Here is an 18,575-nt window from a genome sequence, read left to right as displayed (position 1 = left end):
GCAGGATTTCTAAAAAAATAAAGACCACAAAGTAGTAACCATAAAAAGGATGGTAAATATAACTACATTAAAATTTTTAAATTTCTGACAACACAAAGAAATTGAAGAGATAGGACATAATCTGCAACACACATTACTGAAAAAGGATTGGCATCCATACTATATAAAGAACTTGTAGAAATCAACAGAAGACAAGCTACTATAAAAACGGGCAGACAAAGTCTCAGGGGATCAAGTGCATACAGCTAATAAACAGAAGAAGAGACATCAGTCTTGATAGTCCTTCGGGAAACACAAACTTAAAACACAAGTCAAAGGCAAAAGGAGGAGTTTGGTACATGTATGTATGCAAGTATATATGAAACACATTTTAAGAGGCTAAGGGGTTCTTTCAATGAACATATCGTGATCTTAGTGTGCTGTGTGTATTTTAATCTTCATGAATAGTTTTAAGATTCACCAATTAAATCAGCCTAATTCTTGGATGGGTGGAGGTTTCTATGATCTGTCCTGCCCAAGTCACCACCTGGACCTGCAGGTAGCGGGGCAGGTTAAGAAATGTTGTGTGTGAGACACTGGCTGCATTAATGATGTCAGGAGCCTGGTTAGTGACATTAGCTGGCCTCCACGTCAGAACGAACCCTCTGGTCTGGACATCAAGGACTCTAAATCTTGCCTTACATCCCCTCGGGCTCCAGGCTGCGCTGGACACCTGGGATGAAATCCAGGAGGGGAGGCAAGGACACCTAGCCCAGGCTTCTTGAATATGTAAAAACACGATAATTTGGGAATGCAGCTCCCTCCAAACTGCACATAGGTAAACAAATGTTTAACTTCAGACCCTGTCATCTGCCCAATAACTATGGCCCTTATGGGATGGTTAGTTAGGAGTCTCACCTGTGGGGAGGACATTCCTCCCAGGCCTCTCCCTCGGGACTCCAGTCTGGTTGCCTCCACGGGCTTCCCCAGCTGCGAGGGTTGGATGCTGTAAGTACCCGTTTGATGTAGCTCTTGTCTCATTCTCCTTTACTGCTGCTTACTCCTGCCCTCACCTATGCACAGATTTCCCTGTTCTTCTTTCTGTTTCTATTAGATATTTATCATAGCAATAAAGTGTTTCTTCCCCTTTGAAACTGAGAGTATGGCTACCGTGAATCTTTCCTTTAGAACAATTTTCTATTTCACTCACATTGTAGAGAATGAATTCAGATCCATTTGGGAATTAAAACTGTCTGGGCATCTAATGGGTTTTTTTCTTTAAGATTTTATTTATTTGTTTATTTGATAGAGAGAAAGAGGGATCACACAGGGTGGGGGAGGGGCAGAGAGAGAGAAAAAAGCAGAATCCCCGCCAGCACAGAGCCTGATGTGGGGCTCCACACGGGGCTTGATCCCACAACCCTCAGATCATGACCTGAGCTGAAATCAAGTGTCAGATACCCAAAAAACCGAGCCACCCAGGAGCCTCCTGATGGTTTTAATTAATTTATTTTAGCCAAATTCTGAGCTTCCATATCAAAGATCTTTAATGGATGAAAATCGTGACTCAAAAATAACAATTCCAAGTAATTTTTAAAAGTCCCAAGTCTTCAAGTATGAGTAGTATACAGACCGCTTCTACAGCACAGAGAATGTGTACTTCCGGGGTTTGAACACACCATGTGCTGATGAGGTTCTCAGGCATATATGGTTCTGCTACTGATCGACTATGTGTGCACATGAACTTAGCAACAAGATAATCAAATTCATAGAGAGGAGGGGCACTGGCTGGCTCATCGGTGGAGCGGGGGACTCTTGGTCTCGGGGTTTTGGGTTCAAGCCCCATGCTGGGTGTGGAGATTACTTTCAAAAGTTTTAAAAAGTTCTGTAAAATAGAAATTCATAAAGAGGGCTACACACAGTAAGGCCAAATAAATAAATATTTAGAAGAAGCGGAAAGAAGACCTTTGCATTGTTCTCGGTATTGAGGAACATCTCATCTGAAAGCATCAGTTAGCTGGAGGGTCTGCGAGCTGATCCCAGTGGCATCTGCTTCCTCGTTAGACGCTCGTTTGCTGGACCAGTTCAGGAAAACCGCAGAGCAGGGCCCGGTTCTTGTCTGCGCGGGCACTGCCCTCTGGTGGCTTCACTCCTGTCTGCGACCGTAGAAGTGCCTTTCCTAGCTTTTGCATCCCGTATTGCCGTCATTCAATACCTTTTTTCCTATTTTATTTAACTCGATTTTACGTAAATAAGTGACATTGTATAAATATTGGGGGGGACCATTATGGGAACCAGATCGCTGCTATGGCTGTGGGTGAACCAGCAAACTTTTCCTGGCATGAGTTACCTCGTAGGGAGAGTTTAAAATACCCAGAAACTAGCTCAGAGGACCACAGAAGAAAGGAAATGAGGCTGCACATGCCACAGAACGAGAGCCGGTTACCACTCTGACGGTGCTTCTGTGTTTCAGACACCCGATGCCGTCTCGCCGTATTCTAGAACCGCACCTATTCACGCACAGAGTTCTACCCTGCAGACAATCAGAAAACCACGGTGCAGAGAGATCAGGGAACGGGCTACGGTCCACACAACGGGGAATTGGATTTGAACCTGGGCAAGGTGGTTGGAAAGTCCATGCTCTTAACCTCCACGCAGCCTGCCGTCCGTAAGTCCTTGTTGGAATCACGAGCCGAGTAATTTCAGTAAGGTGTGATGAACGCGCCCAACGGGCGGAAACACAGAATCCTCCCTCCCAGCGTGTCACCGTCTTTTACACAATCTCTAAGACATTTGTGGAAACCTCTAGACCGCAGAGAACCTCGTTCATTCCCTGCTCTGTTCAAACACTCTGGGGCCCCACAAGCCCAGGATGGCTGGCCTGCGCAGAGGAGGCGCTGCCCTTCGGAGTGCGGGCTCAGAAGCGACTCCACGTGCGCTCAGCTCATTCCCTTACGGGATGTGAAGGATCCAGGCCGTTCTATGCCGGGAACAGGCAGGTGGCGTGTCCGAAGGAATTTCCCCACGACAGGCTCCAGAATTCACTCTCAGAATCTGGGGAAGGAGTATGCGTCTGTGGCTCACGGCCGTCTCTCACCACCTTCCGCACCCCTTCCCTTCTGCAGCCTGAGTCCAGACCCTTCTTTCCTTGGAGGGCAAGTTGTCTTCACTTGCTGGTGTCAATCACAACCACGCTGAATAAATACAGCACACAACTTGACTGTGTGCTGAGAGCGGCGTTATTCATGAGAGCAGGAGCTGGAAAGAGACCCAAGTGTCCGTCAGTCCATAAACAGTCTGCACTGACAGCAACACCTTCTCCTTAGTGAGATGCCAAGTCCGACACACTTGGGCACTGACAACCCTTGACAACGTGATGCTCAGGGACAGACGCTGGTCACAGGAGACCCCCTGTTGAAAGAGTCCGAGTTATAGGGACAGGTCAGAATAGGCAGCATTACAGAGACCTAACACAGACTAGCGGCTGCCCAGGGCTTCTGTGACTGCTAGTGGATGTGGGTTCCTTGTAGGAAGCACAAGAAAATTCTAAAATCAGAGGATGGCGATGCTGTACAACTCTTTAAATATACAAAAATCATTGAATTTTACACTCTATTTGTATTTATTTATTTATTTTTAGAGAGAGTGCATGCAGGGACGGTGGAGCAGAGGGAGACGGGAAGAGAAAGTCCCAAGCAGGCTCCGCAGGCTCTGTGCAGAGCCCAGTGCCGGACTCCATCCCACCACCCTGAGATCATGACCTGAGCCAACACCAAGAGTCAGATGCGTAACTGACTGAGCCCTGCAGGTGCCCCGAGTCGTACACTTCAAATGAGTGAAGGCATGAAATGTGAATTATTCCTCAATGAAGCTGTGATAAAAGAGTAATTTATTGAGTTGCTTGGATAAAGCATAATTACCAGCTGTACGGTTGTTTCTCTCACCTAGTGTTCGCCAGTAAAACACGGAGATTAAATTAGTGAAAACAACAGGCTAGATGGGAGGCACATAATTAGTCACACTTAAGGGATCTTTTTCATTGTTTCATTTTAAATATTTTTTAAGCTTTAATCCATCAGCTTTGTGAGATACGGAGATAAATGCATTATTACCTCCTTTACCTCTCTACACAATCAGTGAAATGTTTTCCTTGTCTTTCCCCTTAATGTAAAGCTTCTTTGGGAAGTTTCTGAATTCCGCAGTATGTTTCCTTTCAACGACTAAGTAGATTTTAAGCACCGGTATTAAAAATCTCACATTTATGAATGTACAGACAGTGACGTCTTCAGCCTCAAGTTCTTCAAGGAAATGAGTGTTTTTGGACGGAGCTTCTACTTTATTGCCTTCGTGACAGGAAAAACACACATTTTAGGGCAAATTCCCCCACTGTCAACTACTGTCTGGGAGTAGGTGAGGAGTTACACGAACTCTTAAGATAAAGAAGTCACTGAAATAATACTGTAGTGACTTAAAAAGTTATCTTCTAAAGCTGCTCAAAGAAACAAGATGGAGAATTGCGGTTTAGCTGAAAGAGGAACTCCAGCTGCAGACCTAGAAAAGGCCGAACAAAACCTGTCCTCTCCTGGTCATCTGGTCAAAGCAGTTCCCCCCTCCCCTATCACTTCTATCCTCCCCTCTCCCACCACTTCCTCCCACCCTTCTCTCTCCTCTCTTCCCTCCCCTCCCTCTCCAATCACCCTTCCCCCACCACTCTTCCTCCGCCTCCCCTGCCCCATCTCTCCCCTCTCCCTCCCCCTCCCCACCACTTCCTCCCTGCCCTTCCCCCTCCCCTATCACTCCCTTCCCCTTCACTCTCTCTGCATCTCCCTTACAGATTTCTCACTGCGGGGAACACAGCAGGGCACTGCTCCAGCCCCTCAGGCCTCCCTTCTCATTAGGGAGCATATTCACTCAGCTCTGTGCTTCCCGTTACTGATGGGTTGGGGGCGTTAGGTACAGCTCCTCTCCCCCCTCCCTAACATCAGTCTCGGCTGCATCATTGCATTCCTGAGCTTTCTGAGCAGGATCTGATCTCAGGTACCCCTGCTGGGACCCAGCGAGCTGCCCCAGTAATAGTAATGGTGATACAGGGTGCAGACAGAGTTCACGGATTGCGTGCGCAGGGCTTAAATCACGGCTCACTGTAGACAGTAAATGACAACGTTTTAATGAAGACCCTCTGTGTCCGCCTACTGTCCAGGTATAACCGGTTCACCAGAGACAGGTGCCTGCGGTCTCCAACTGACTTCTAGAGACTTATATTCTCTTTTAAAAGATTTATTTATTTATTATTTGTTTTTATTTGTGTGTGTGAGAGAGAGAGGGAGAGAGGGAGATCAAGAGAGAGAGAGAGAGAGAGGGAGAGCAAGAGAGAGAGAGAGAGAGGGAGGGAGAGCAAGAGAGAGAGAGAGAGAGAGAGAGAGAGAGAGAGAGAAAGCGCGCCCGGGCAAGCAGGGGGAGCAGGGGAGAGAGAATCAGGCTCCCTGAGCAAGGCTCACCCAGCAGGCAGCCTGACACTGGATGGGGCTGGATCCCAGCACCCCTAGATCATGACCTGAGCCAAGGCAGATGCTTAACTGATGGAACCCCCCGGGGCCCCTATTTATATTCTTTTCTTAGAAACAATTTAGAATAATTTAAGTTTATTACTTCTTTTATTACATGACAGGTGGCAGTATGTTCAAAGGATTTTGAGCTCCTCCATACTGAAGGGAATTAGGGAGTTTTTCTCCTTGATTGCCGATGAAATAATGGAATTTACACAGTAAATTTTGGCAAAGTTTGTTTGGAATTCCTGACCACTAGCCTTCCCCTCTGAGCTGAGTTCGGGCCCGTCTTTCTCCTCCCTGGGCTAACCCTCGCCTCCAGTGTCCTGCCTCTGACGCCCGGGCCTGCCCTTGACCGCAGGAACCAGAGCTCCTCTTCGTACACCTTCCACAGCCTGTGCTCAGCACCAGGTGCTGGCCAGTGAGTCTCAGCCTGCCGTGTGGACATCCAGACCGGGTCTTCATCGCACACTCACACTCTTCCTTCCCCAAACAACGCACCATCACCTGCCTGGAACCCGCTCCCCCGCGTCTGCTGCTGATGCGAGCTCGGTTCCCTTCCTCAGTTTCCCCCACCAGCAGCTCTTGTCTCTGCCCTGCCTAACGTCCACCTTTGGTCATTTCCTTCCATTTCCTTTCATGTGTCCTGACTTTGACAGCTCGGATCCCACACTTGCGGGCCTGGGCCCTACTTCCCGGCCCCTTCTATCACTCGTGTTCACCTTCATGTCTGGAATGAGCTTGATTTCTGATTTAATGGTTTTCCTCAAGGCCAATCTCAGAAGCCAGCTTGTCATTAAGTCTTTTCTTGACATCAGGAAATAGATGGGATTTCCAACAAACTGTCTTATTTTATATTACGAAACTCTGTGAGGTAGGTGACCGCTTCACAGCTCAGGGTTGAAGCTTAGCGAGGTCTAGAGGCTTTGAGAACGAACCAGCTAGAAATCCTGGGCGTTGGGAAGCCTCATGAATGCAAAGGTGCGCTGGTGAATGCTTAAGAACTCGCTCCCTTAAAAAAAAAAAAAAAAAAAAAAAGCCCTTATTTGTAGGGTTTGCTCATCTCCACAGAGTTTCCTATCGTACGGGATTTCTAGCTGCACATGCGGTATCCTGGGAGTTTCTGGCTGGCACGAGGAGTTTCTACACCACACCCTAGGCTGAGAGTTGGCTGACTTGGACCTGTCATCTTCTTCCCTCAGCACCCTGATATCATCAAAAAAAACAAACAAACCTGACTCCAGAATCTTTCAAATGACCGTTGCACCCATCGCTGTCTGATGCTAGCGAGATGGCCCAAGACAGTGTCCCCCTCCCACGTGCCCTCCCCCCACTTTGTCCTACCAGCACAGCTGCTGTGCCCCGCGATCGCGGACAGCCCTCATTCCGTGGCTGCAGCCCCTTGCTGCCACATGGCGGGTAGACAATCTAGTTCCAGAGCCCCATCCCTGGGGAATGAGTCTGGACCAACCGTCTTGGTTCGAGAGCCTAGAAGCAGACCATGAGACAAGGATTTGAATGTGAACAGTGTATTTCAGGGGGAAGCCTGGGAAACGGGACGGGGAGCGGGGCAACAGGACAGGGCAGGTAGGAAACGGATAAAGGCTGTGCTGTCCAGCACTGGAGCTCAGACCTGAACCACGGAGGCTAGTGTGGAAACTTGTCCCACTGGGGAGCAAGCTGGGGGGGGCCTCACGCACTCACGGCCAGAGGTGCTCTCAGGAGAGAGTGTTTCCCTGGGCCTTCAGGCCTTTTCCGAACACAGCCATAGCAGCCTCCTGTAGCTAGAAAAGCCAGCAGGCAAATCATCTCTGGTGTTGGCAGGTGGAGGTGGGCCCTGGGTGCAGGAAATGTTTATTTCGAAGGCGTATAGGCTTTGCCTCACAGACCTGCTATGCCCCTAATGTTGGGAATGCTGGGATTGTTTTTCAGTCAATCAGGGAAGAAAATTTGAGAGATGTTAATTAAGGAAAGAATGTACATTCTTGACAGCATAAAAATAAGAATCAAACTGACAGCATTAGGGACAGTGGGAAGGGCATGGTGCAGGGAGAGGAAAGACACCAATGTGCTAATTTCCTCCCCTCCCATAGCAGGGACCCAACAGGCGATGCGTGGAATGGATGAATGATGATGTAGATGGACAATTTCAAGTCGCAAAATCCTCACCAGTAAAATTAACAGTAACATAATTTTAAGAAATGAAAGTTAGATGATACATTTTCATTCTTTGGAAGGCACCATTCAGGGTTGATGAACGAAGATGTGGGAGTTCAGCGTTCAGAGTTATAATGAAAAGAAGCAGAAGAATGAAAACAAACTTAATGGTGGGTGGGTCTAGAGTGTGGGACCAGGGGAGGGATACGTGAGGGGGAAAGATGGGGACACTGTTACTTTCTTTTAATTTTTTTCCCTTTTCTCTGGATTTATTTGATAGATTCCTCAAAAATATTTTATAAATACATAATGATAAATAATCTATTAGGACAATAAATTTTTAAAAAATTTTTGTTTTACTTCCAGGTGGTTAACGTTCGGTGTTGTATTAGTTTCAGGTGTATGATGTAGTGACTCAGCCTTTCACCGGGTGCTCATCATAAATGCATTTCGTCTGGATTTCTAAGTATCAGTGTGCACTACCTCTACAGCCAACAGAACAAATGCAAACCAACCCTCGTGTCCTTACGAAAAACTCGTTTTTGGAATGTCCTTCAACAGAATACCATGCAGGACTTAAAGAAGGAGATAGAATCTTCGTGTACAGACATCAAAAGGAGGTCAGGATTCGTTGAGTGAAATTAGTAAATCAAAAAGCAAGCGTGGGATGCAAATTATGGAAGGGGAGACGTATGTGTGTGTGGAGCATATTTCTATATACGACTGTCTGGAAAGACATGTACCGATTTTAGCAGATGCTGCAAGAAGGGAGAAGAGCCGGCCAAGGCAGAAAACCTCCATTTTATTCCCTTAGACAAGAATCTGCAGACCTCCCCGCCTCCCCACTGGCATTACAGGCACCTGGGCTGTGAGTAAGATTCCTAGGACCTACTGCAGGTGCAGGGCGGGCCCAGGAGAGGGTTCCAGAATCTCCACTTTTTCTTACTTAGCTTCCTCATAGAATGAGATTCCCTCATTTTCCCAGCACGTTCTTGCAGAACTACTGAAACAGGCAGAGTGTAAGACACTCTACAGCAGCATGCTGGACACCCGTTCTCCAGTGCAAACGTGCACGCCCTCTCCGTGTGCACGTGAACAAACTCACACACACCCACGTATTGTTAACCTCGACAGTAGAAGTCAGTTTTGTTTTGTTTTTCCCCAGCAACACTGGGTTTACTTGGGAATAAGAGAGAACTGCAGTTTAGGACATGCAGGCTATGCCCAAACCATGGGCAAGTCCCCCAAACAAAGGAGACGAAGTTATCTACGGAGAAATTGGAAGGGGTTGTTTTGAACCACAGCCCTTTGCAGAAAAGCAGAAGTTCGGGGTGGGCATGACTTCTGATTTGCTGAGCCGCAGCTGCGGCGCACTTTTTGCGGGAGTTTTCTTGCTGGGGCCTGCAGGGGATGACGGTCCCGTGGACCCCTCTTCTCCCAAGATCGGTAACTGACCGCTGTTCCCATAATGGACACAGTACCCGCTTCGGCCGCGCGGTGCAGGCTCCGGGGCGCTCTCTCCCGGTGAGCCCGTGCACGCGCGCGCACACACACACACACACACACACGCTCGCTCGCACGCACGGGCTCCATCGGTGAGCGTGCACACACGCACGTCTGCACATGCCCGCTCGTGATGGGCGCACTCCCGCGCACGCACGCACGCCTGTGTGTGCAGGCTGTAGCGCGGGGAGCGCGCGCGCACCCACACACCCGCGTGCACGTGCACACACTCCGAGAGCGTGTTGGAAACGGGGGGACAGCAGGCCGCTGCAGCGCGTCCGCAGGGGCAGCCGGCAGGTGCCTAGGACACACATCCTCCGCCGCCCGGTCCCGCCCGCCGGGGCTAGCTGAGTCGGCCTGGGCGTCCCTTTCGCGCCGTGGGAACGCGTCTGACGTTCACAGCGCACAATTCATTTTGCGTGCGATGTGATACGATTTTAACCACGAGGCACCGCAGGGCTGCGCAGCCCACCCCACCGACGCCGCTCACACTCCCACCTCGCAGAGGCCAGCCGCAGCCGCAGACCACGCCCCCACGGACCAAGCCCCGCCCGAGGCCCCGCCCCCACGACGGCAGCGGCCCCGCCTCTCTGCGCTTCCCCGAGGCCCCGCCCCCGACGTGAGGGCGGGCTGCGCGTCGGCGTGGGGGGGCGTGGTCTCGGCCGCGTCGCCGCGCCGCGTGCGGAATCTGCGGCGGCCGTTGGCCGTTGGCGCGGCTTGGGCGGTTGTCTTGGAGAAGCAAGATGGCGGCGACAGCGGCCGCGGTGGTGCCGGAGGAGGACACGGAGCTGCGGGACCTGCTGGTGCAGACGCTGGAGAACAGCGGCGTTCTGAACCGCATCAAGGTGGGCCGGGCCGGACCGCGGGGATGCCGGCTGCGCCCGCGGGCCGCAGGGCCTGCGCGGACGGCGGGCGTCACAAAGGGTCGCGCGGGGCCGCGTCGGGCCGCGGGCGGGGGGCGACTCCCTGCGGGGCCGGGTCTCGGGGGCCGGGCCGCGCGGAGGCCGGGGGTGCGTTCCCGGGGTGCGGGGCCGGGGCCGGCCCGCGCCGCAGCTGCCGGGCGGTGACCGGCGTGGGGTCGCGGACGCGGAGGCGGGGCCGAGCCGCGGGGCTGGGCGCTGGGAGCGGGCGGGGGCGGGCGGGGGCTCCCTGCTGGGGGTTCTCCGCGGGGCGCTCCCTGCGGGGGGCTCTCTGCGGGCGGGCGGGGGACACCCCGCGGCGCCTTCCCACCTCTCCGCCCCGGCCCGGCTCGTGGCCTCGGCTCTCAGACGGTGGGACGGCGCCTGTGGAACTTGGGTGTACGCCCGGGTCGTGACCGTGGCCTTCAAACTACTTTTGTTCCTTCACCGTTTTTTACAAGGCCGAACTCCGAGCAGCTGTGTTTTTAGCACTAGAAGAGCAAGAAAAAGTAGAGGTAGGAGATGCGCGACCTTCAAATGCCCACTCGTTTGTGTGTAATTTCCAGTACCTGCTCGTTCTCCTAAATACTGCGGGTACCGCTGTGGCCGGGGGTGGTTTCGAGCTACGAAGGACTGACTTCCCTACTGCTGGGCCGGAGGGGAGACTGTCCTCCTTTCGTCTGTATCTCAGAATTTCGGGGCGTCTAAGGGAGGTCGGGGTCGCAGTCGCTCTGGGGCCAGTAGTGAACCCTAGCTGGTGTAGACGCCTGTCTGTAGGGGTCTGGCGGGCAAGGTCACAGGGCGCCGTGGAGGAAGGCTTCCTGGCCAGTGCGTCTGCGGCAGGATCGCAGGAGCTGTCCTGTGTGGTGTGCGGGCGAATGCCACCGGGTGGGGGGATACCGCGTGCACCTCTTCTCAACTGGCTGACCCCCAGTTGCCTTAAAGTCATGTGCCCTTTGTCGCTGTCACAAGTCCAACCGCTTCTTCGTGTCAGTGCGTTCAGCCTTTTCCTGTCCCTCAGGTCTTCCCATGCCCCTGACGTCGGCGAGAATTACCCCGTAACCAGGGGCTTCACCTTGCTCCAGCCCGTCCCTCCGATCACCCCTCGCTTTAGACGTAGGCGCCTGCGCCTGCTTAACAGCATGAAGTGCTGCGGCGCTTGGTCCTTGCGTGTTTGTCCCGCGTCCGTCTTCTCTCGGCCGCCTTTGCTCGGGCCTCGTCTGGGCCTCGTGCTCCGTCTGAGAAACCGCGGCTCCTCCGCCGCCAGCCACACTCACTCTGGGAAGAGCCACGAGTGTCATTTCACTGAGCAGACTAAGCCCCTCCTGCGTGTGCCACGTTGGTGCCACGGCGGTCAGCCAGCGCCGGGTTGCTGCTAACTGGCGGGCGCCTGCCTCGGTGAGGGTCCGAGCGGGCGGTGAGCCGTCTGCGCTCAGAGCTCTCACTTAGCTGCGCTGACCCGCCACCTCCCCTGCCTCCTGCGCTCTCAGCAGCTGGCCCGGTCTCTCCTTCGCAGGGAAGGAGGAGCGTGGGGTCCCCACTGTTTGCGTCTTCCCTGCAGCTCCATCCCTCGGCTCGGAGAGAGCCGCCCTGCGTCCGACCGCATCCTACCTCCTTCCGGCTTTGCTGCGGGGTTCTTCGTCTCGTCCAAGAATAGTCCCGTTCTCTGGGTTTTGCCTTCCAGGTACTCTCAGCAGCTCAGCCGTTGGCTCTGTCTTTGGCTTTGTCCTTGCTGTTGGTCCTTCTCTGGAGCATAGAGACGTGTTTCTATCTCTCTCAAGGACAAAGCTCTTTTCCTTAACTCACGTTCTGCTTTTAATACCACTCGGATTTTCCCCCACAGTTGAATTTTGAAAAAATGTATATGTTTTATTTCTTATGTTCCAGGCACCCTTTAATACATTAACATCTTAAATCCACTTAAATTCGCCTTAGATCTCCTACACCTGAGACATCCCTTTGCCGGGGTCAAGAAGAATCTCCTTATTGAGTATATTTTCCTTCTAACCTCTGTTCTTAACTTGGTTGTTCTTTGTGGCATTTGACATTCTTAATTCCTCTCTTCTTTCCTGAAAATCTCCCTGGATTTTGGGACTTTTTTCTTTCTCTTTTCTCCTTTGAGCACTTCTTGCTCTCTTTAGTGCCGTCTTTTCCCTCTACACCGGGCTTACATCCTTGGTGTACTATGCAGGAGCTCTCATTCTGTGTTTTCTCCCTGGATGACCTGAATTCTACCGGTGACTTCAGCCCTGAGTCCTTGACCCACCTTGTCAGCTTCAGACCCATCTGTGACCCTGTCTGTCAGACTGGTCTTGCTTCTGGGGACGGCGGTTTGCCCGAGCAAGAAATCTGAGTTGCCTGGACCTTGCTCTCTGCCCCCGTGGCAGCCCTGCGGCTGACCTGTGTGAGGAGGCCCTCCGCCACCTTCCTGTCCAGTGCTGAGCTGCTGCTGTTGCGGGTGGCTTTACCCCTCCTCCTCTCCAGTCTCCTCTTTGCTCGTGTCACTCACCATCTTCCTGAAGTCCGTTCTCTGCAGTGCTCCTAGTTTGGCTGTTGATAATACACATCTGCTTTTGTTCCTCCTCTGTTTTTTCTTTAAATATTTCAGTTGACTCGGTGTCTTAAAATTCCGTAGACCAACCTACCAAGGTACCTTTATGATCTTTCCTTGCCTTGTCTTTTTTTGTTTTTTTTTTTAAAAACAACTTTATTGAGGTGCAACTGACCTATAGTAAACCCAGTACACTTAAATGTGCAGTTTGTTACATTTTTTTTTAATATTTTATTTTATTTATTTGACAGAGAGAGAGAGAGAGAGATCACAAGTAGGCAGAGAGGCAGGGAGAGAGAGAGGGGGAAGCAGGCTCCCCGCTGAGCAGAGAGCCCCATGCAGGGCTCCATCCCAGGAACCTGAGATCATGACCCTAGCCGAAGGCAAAGGCCCAACCCACTGAGCCACCCAGGCGCCCCAGTTTGTTACATTTTTAATGTTTATGCAACCTTGAAACAGGATAGTGCACTGTATCCTTGACCCTTGAAAGCTTCCTGAAACCTTTTGTGACACCCTCCCCCACCACACGCCCCAGGGCCGCCATGTATTTAAGAGCCACACATGCAGGATCCTCCTGCACAGACTCTTCTCTTTTTTGATCTGGCTGCCTTCATTCAGCACAATGCATCTAAATTGGCCCATATTGTCCTTTGTGTTAATAGCTCATTCTGTCTTTCCCCATGTAGTGTGTGTTGTATGGACGTGTGACGGTTTGTTTGGTCATTCATCTGTTGATGAGCGTTTGGCTTGTTTCCAGTTTTCTGGTGTTATAAATGGGCTTCAGTGAACCCTCACGTATATGTCTTTGCTTAGACCTGTGCTTTTCTTGTGAGAAAATGCCTACAGATGGGTCCTATGGTAGGGGTACTAACTCTAGAACATTACTAGACTCCTTTCCAAAGTGATCGCACCATTTACAATCCCAGCAGCAGAATGTGAGTCGTTATACCCATAATTCATTCGGTACGCTTAAAGAAGCTCGAGTGAGCTGGAAGTATTTTTCCTGTTTTTATTCAAGTAAACGCAGAATGGCAGAGGTAAGTTGGTCTGTGCAGGACCCAAAGTCACGTCACGTGATGCTAACGAGCTGCGAATAGCAAGTGTGTAATTTGAATCCTGCTCACAGTAAGCTATAAATGGAAGATAATCTATGATGACAGCATGTCACCGTGTATTTAGAGTACCTGTAGGTAAACGTAACGCCATTTCACGTATGAGTAGCTGAAGGTCTAGCTTCTAAAGTCGTTTAATAAACAATTTGTGGAATATTTAAAAATTAAAAATAAATGCACATTTTCATGTGTGGTTTCATTTTATTAGCTTTGAGATAATAAATAGCATCAAAGAATTTCTGTAGTAATCAATAGTTGTAGAGTGGGCTTAACCATAATTTTATGAGTGACCATATTTTACTATATATCTTTGCCAAAAATTAAGCTTTAAACCACGTTTTGTAGCTTTTAAATGCATGACATACCATTTCATTTTTTAACAGAACAAAACTCCTCTAGTCAATGAGAGCCTGAGAAAGTTTTTAAGTACGAAAGACGGTAAGATGTTCAGTTTACTCTTTCTTATTTTGTCTGTCTGCGAATTTCCAAGTTCTATTTAGGAGAGATATGTAGTTTCAGATTTTTTTTTACAATTTTATTTATTTATTAGAGAGAGAGAGAGAGCGCACATGAAGGGGCTTGGGAAGGGCAGAGGAGAGAGAGGGGCAGGCTCCCCTCCGAGGGGGACCCGACGCAGGGAGGTCGATCCCTAGACCCCGAGATCATGATGTGGAGCCGAAGGCAGACACTTAACCAGTTGAGCCACCCAGGCGCCCTGACAAGTTTCAGATATTTTTTGAAGCCTGTGATTCTTACAGGTTCTCATTTTAAAATTGTCTTTTATTATGTAACTGTTAAGTTGTTTTGAATAGCCTTGGTCATAGGAAATTGTTGGTTAAAACCAGTTTGTTTTTTTAATTTTTTAATTTTTTTTTAAGGTTTTATTTATTTATTTGACAGAGAGATCACAAGTAGGCAGAGAGGCAGGCAGAGAGAGAAGAGGGGGAAGCAGCCTTCCCGCTGAGCAGAGAGCCCGACATGGGGCTCGATCCCAGGACCCTGAGATCAGGACCCGAGCCGAAGGCAGAGGTTTAACCCACTGAGCCCCCCAGGTGCCCTGTTTGTTTTTTTAAAAGATTTTATTTAATTATTAGAGAGCGCGCATGAGAGGGGAGGTCAGAGGGAGAAGCAGACTCCCCATGGAGCTGGGAGCCCAACGTGGGACTTGATCCCGGGACCCCGGGATCATGACCTGAGCAGAAGGCAGTCGCTTAACCAACTGAGCCACCCAAGCGCCCCAAAACCAGTTTTAGTGTAAGAAGCAGAGTACTCTCACGCGCCTACGGAATGTTGTTTTAGCACTAGTTAGCTTCACATGGTGCTAATGAAAACACGAGACTGAGATTTTCATTGCTGGGGTTCTTTGAAGATAAATTTATCGTTTAAGCTTAGAAACCTCTCCTCTTCAGTTGCTGAGTTACCCTTAGCTGGTGGCGTTAGTGGAGGGGCTTCGGGCGCGCAGTTGTGCTCACCGCCTCTCCCGTTCCGCAGGCCGGCTGGTGGCTAGTCTCGTTGCGGAGTTTCTCCAGTTTTTCCATCTTGACTTCACGTTGGCCGTTTTTCAACCCGAAACCAGCACAGTAAGAGTCATGATTTTTTTGCATCTATCTTTGAAACCGTCCTTGATACAAGTGCGTTCATTATAACCTGAAACTTAACAAAATTTGATGTGTTAGAGGGTCTTGCATATAGATTATTTCTTATAGTCGATGTTTCGTTTGTCTTAAAAGCCGTCAGAGCTGTAGATGGCTGCTACCCACGCCGCTTCGTAGAACTTTGAGAGGAAGGTTTTGTAGAAATAATTGTTCCGATGTCAGACCGCATCCGTTCATGAAGACTTCAGATGCAGAGACTAGTTTAAAAGAAATCTATATTTTTTTAAATGGACGTTTTATTCATTAGGAAAATGATCTCTCTGAGTTTAGAGATATCTTTAATTCCCAAAATATTTTCCTTCAGTCTCTGAAAACCATTTGCATACTTCTGTGCACTCATCTCGCTTGATGTGTCTTCTTCCCTAGTTTCAAAGTCTTGAAGGCCGAGAGAACTTGGCCCGAGATCTAGGTATTATCGAGGCAGAAGGTACTGTGGGCGGACCGTTGTTACTGGAGGTGATCAGACGTTGTCAGCAGAAGGAGAGAGGGCCACCCAATGGGGAGGTAAGTGTAATTCCAGCCTCTGTCATCTTTCAGTTTTAATTATTGGCTACTCAGGGCCGCCATGCAGAGTTCCGCATGCGTGGTGAATCGGAGTTTACATGCAAAGAAGCTGTTCCTTCAAAACACAACAAAGCACATTAGGCCGTGCGAGCGCGCGTGCTGACGACAGTCGGAGTCGGGTCGGCGGAGCCCGGCGCGTGCTTCTTTGCAGTTGGACGCTCGGGAGCACTGGGGTCGGGTAGAGGGGGACGAGGCTGGCTTTGGCCATGCGGGCCCCTCGTGGCTCCCCCGGGTAGGATGGGGAGAGCGGCCGCCTCGTGGGCGGTGTGAGGCCGCACCAGGTAGGGCACGTCAGGTGCCCGGACACTCGTTGGTTATTGTCTTGTTACCGCTTTAAACGTAACAGAGCTGAATCAGAGGCTAGTTAATCAATTTTTGAACTTAAGGGCTTTTTAAAAACAGACTTAGAGCTGTTGAAGCTGTTGATTGTGCTTAGTTTCTAAACATTTCCAAACTTCTGTTTTCTTGATTAGCTACTGCCTTTCTTGCTCCTCCCTTTTTAGAAACTTGCTAATGAGATGAAGTCTGATTTCTGGTTACAAATGTTAGTTTTAGGTAGAGATCCTGTTTCTCTGGCACCCGGTTAAACACGTGCTTTTAGTGACTGTTTTGTGAGTAAGAACGTGGGGGCTGCGCACTGCCTGGGCTCTGTGTGGGGTCTCAGAGCATGTTTTCTGTTGGAATCTGTTTTAGCGTCAGGGGAGCCTGACTGAGCACCCATTGCACAGAGGGCATAAGAAATAGGTGCTTTGCATGGAAAGATAAAATAGTTTGACGGGCTAGAAGAATTGAGAGTTATTAAAGATAAACTGTGTCCCCATAAGGAAACGCGCATGGAAGTGATGGCTTATGATAGTGGAGGGAGCGTACAGTGAATGGTTCGTACCACACATTTTAGGAGTCAAATCAGTTTTAGTTAAAGGGGAGCAGTGGTTTTTCAAGTGGGAATTTTGTTAAACTGAGTCTTAGTGTGAGAGTAGAGGAGAGGATTGGGGAGGTGTTCTAAGGAGGCTATGGAGAGCTGGGGCCAGGAGCAGGGGCTGTGGCTGGGTGAGGGGCAGGGGTGCAGCAGGGATGGGGCTCTGGGGTGGGGGGCGCTGCAGTGGCTTTTGGGTTCAGCTCTGCGGTGCTGGTGGCCCCTGTGCCCTGGTGTGCCCTCCCTCAGCTCAGGAGCAGGAGCGTGGGCTGAGCTAGGATGCTTGGGGTCACATCCTAGCTCTGCCGTGTCCTGTGTGTGACTCTCTGAAGTCACTTGACCTCCACGTGCTTTAGGTTGCTCACTCATGACGTGGGGATGATGGAAAGAATGGCCGCGCGGGTGGTGGTGAGACCCTCGGGGGGTCAGGGTCGGGAAGGTTCGGCGGCAGCACTTCGTGTGTAGGACCTGCGAGCTTTGCCTTTGTCGTCATTGTTGGTCGTTTTGTCCTCATTACTGTTTGGTGACTCCCACGTCCAGCTTCGTCCTTCCCCAGCGTGAGACTGGTCTCCAGCTCTTCCCCACACAGACCCGCTGGACGCTCACTGGCACACGTGCATCCTGTGTGATGAAACAGGCTTCACTCTAGCGAAGCCCCAGTCGCAGAAGGTGAAACATCTGTGTCCTCCCGGTTCCAGTTCTTGCTCCCGGTTTCTCTGCTTGTGCTGGTTGTGCTTCTGTGCCCCCTGGTTTCAGTCCACAGAGCTGCCTTTCTGCTCGCGCCCTCGGCCCGGTCCTGTCAGGGAGGAGTCTCTGTCCCCCGCGGCAGCAGCGCGCCGTGGAAGAAGGCAGGCTTGGTTGGCGCGGAGCTCCCCGTCGGCTGCTAGACAGGGCGTCCGCCTCAGACTGAGGCCCCGTCAGAGATCTTGTCTAGTTGGGTTGGTTTGAAAATGAAAATTCAGGAAATGTGTTCTTCGTGTGTGTTTCTGGCTGGTGGATCCGAAGCCGGCCCCGTCAGTCGGCCTGTTGCCAAGCTGGGTGTCTGTCAGACGGACACACGAGAAGACTTCTGTACCTTCAAGAGGTCATGGTTTTACTTCTTGAAAGTTTGAAACCATTACGAAATACCCACTCCTTGCTACTTTCCCCCTTAATATGGGGGTGTGTCGTTTTAACTGGTCGTGTGTCTCTGTACACACATGAATCGATGGTCAGGTTCATATTTAAAATAGGGAGCTCACAGTGTCCGTTTTGGCTTTCCCGTCTTCACTAGCGTTTCTAACTTGGAGGGGGGACGCCTCTCCTTAGGTTGTGTTAACCTCTTCTTCTGATGCTGGAGAAGAAAACTAGCTTTGGGTTCAGCCCGTTGAACTCAGTGATGCTTTCATGGAAAGGCGTTTGCAGACCACCGTAAGACTCAGGTTGCTGTGCCCCACGTCCTTTGCCGTGACTTTGAGTGGGTCTTGGAGGGCGTTGGGTGTCCCCCAGCACAGTGGGTCCCAGCACCGGGTTGTTTGCTGTGCGGCCCCGGTGGAGCCCCCTCGCTCCCCGCGAGTGCCTGCCGTCGCTCGGGTCCTGCGCCCCAGCACCTCTGCGGGCGCTGTCCGCGGTCAGTCTGTGCCCTTCACGCTCGCCGACTTCATCTCCAAGTCCAGCCCTTCGTCTACTGCTCCGCTCTCTACAGACTGCCGTC

The 18,575-nt window shown here is 50.8% G+C and overlaps 1 protein-coding gene across 4 annotated transcripts in view; it reads left to right on the top strand.

Moving 5' to 3' along the window:
* The first annotated feature begins 9,923 nt into the window (after positions 1-9,923).
* Positions 9,924-18,575, top strand: part of LOC111158651 (FGFR1 oncogene partner) — a 28,889-nt gene continuing 20,237 nt past the window's right edge. For 2 of the 4 annotated variants that reach the window (XR_002641368.1, XM_022520836.1), the window contains exons 1-5: positions 9,924-10,030; positions 10,546-10,599; positions 14,131-14,185; positions 15,239-15,327; positions 15,769-15,906. Coding sequence is in view for 2 of the 4 variants with exons in the window: in XM_022520836.1 (XP_022376544.1) it covers positions 9,929-10,030; positions 10,546-10,599; positions 14,131-14,185; positions 15,239-15,327; positions 15,769-15,906 (438 nt within the window). In the remaining 2 variants the exon portion in view is untranslated. The remainder of the gene's footprint in view (positions 10,031-10,545; positions 10,600-14,130; positions 14,186-15,238; positions 15,328-15,768; positions 15,907-18,575) is intronic. The other 2 variants (XR_002641367.1, XM_022520835.1) reach the window with 1 other exon arrangement.

The sequence above is a fragment of the Enhydra lutris genome, unplaced genomic scaffold, assembly GCF_002288905.1.
Source record: "Enhydra lutris kenyoni isolate GAN:26980312 unplaced genomic scaffold, ASM228890v2 scaffoldscaffold62, whole genome shotgun sequence".
NCBI classification, from domain to species: domain Eukaryota; kingdom Metazoa; phylum Chordata; class Mammalia; order Carnivora; family Mustelidae; genus Enhydra; species Enhydra lutris.
Note: the sequence above shows the minus strand (reverse complement) of the source record. Positions and strands in the feature narration are given on the sequence as shown.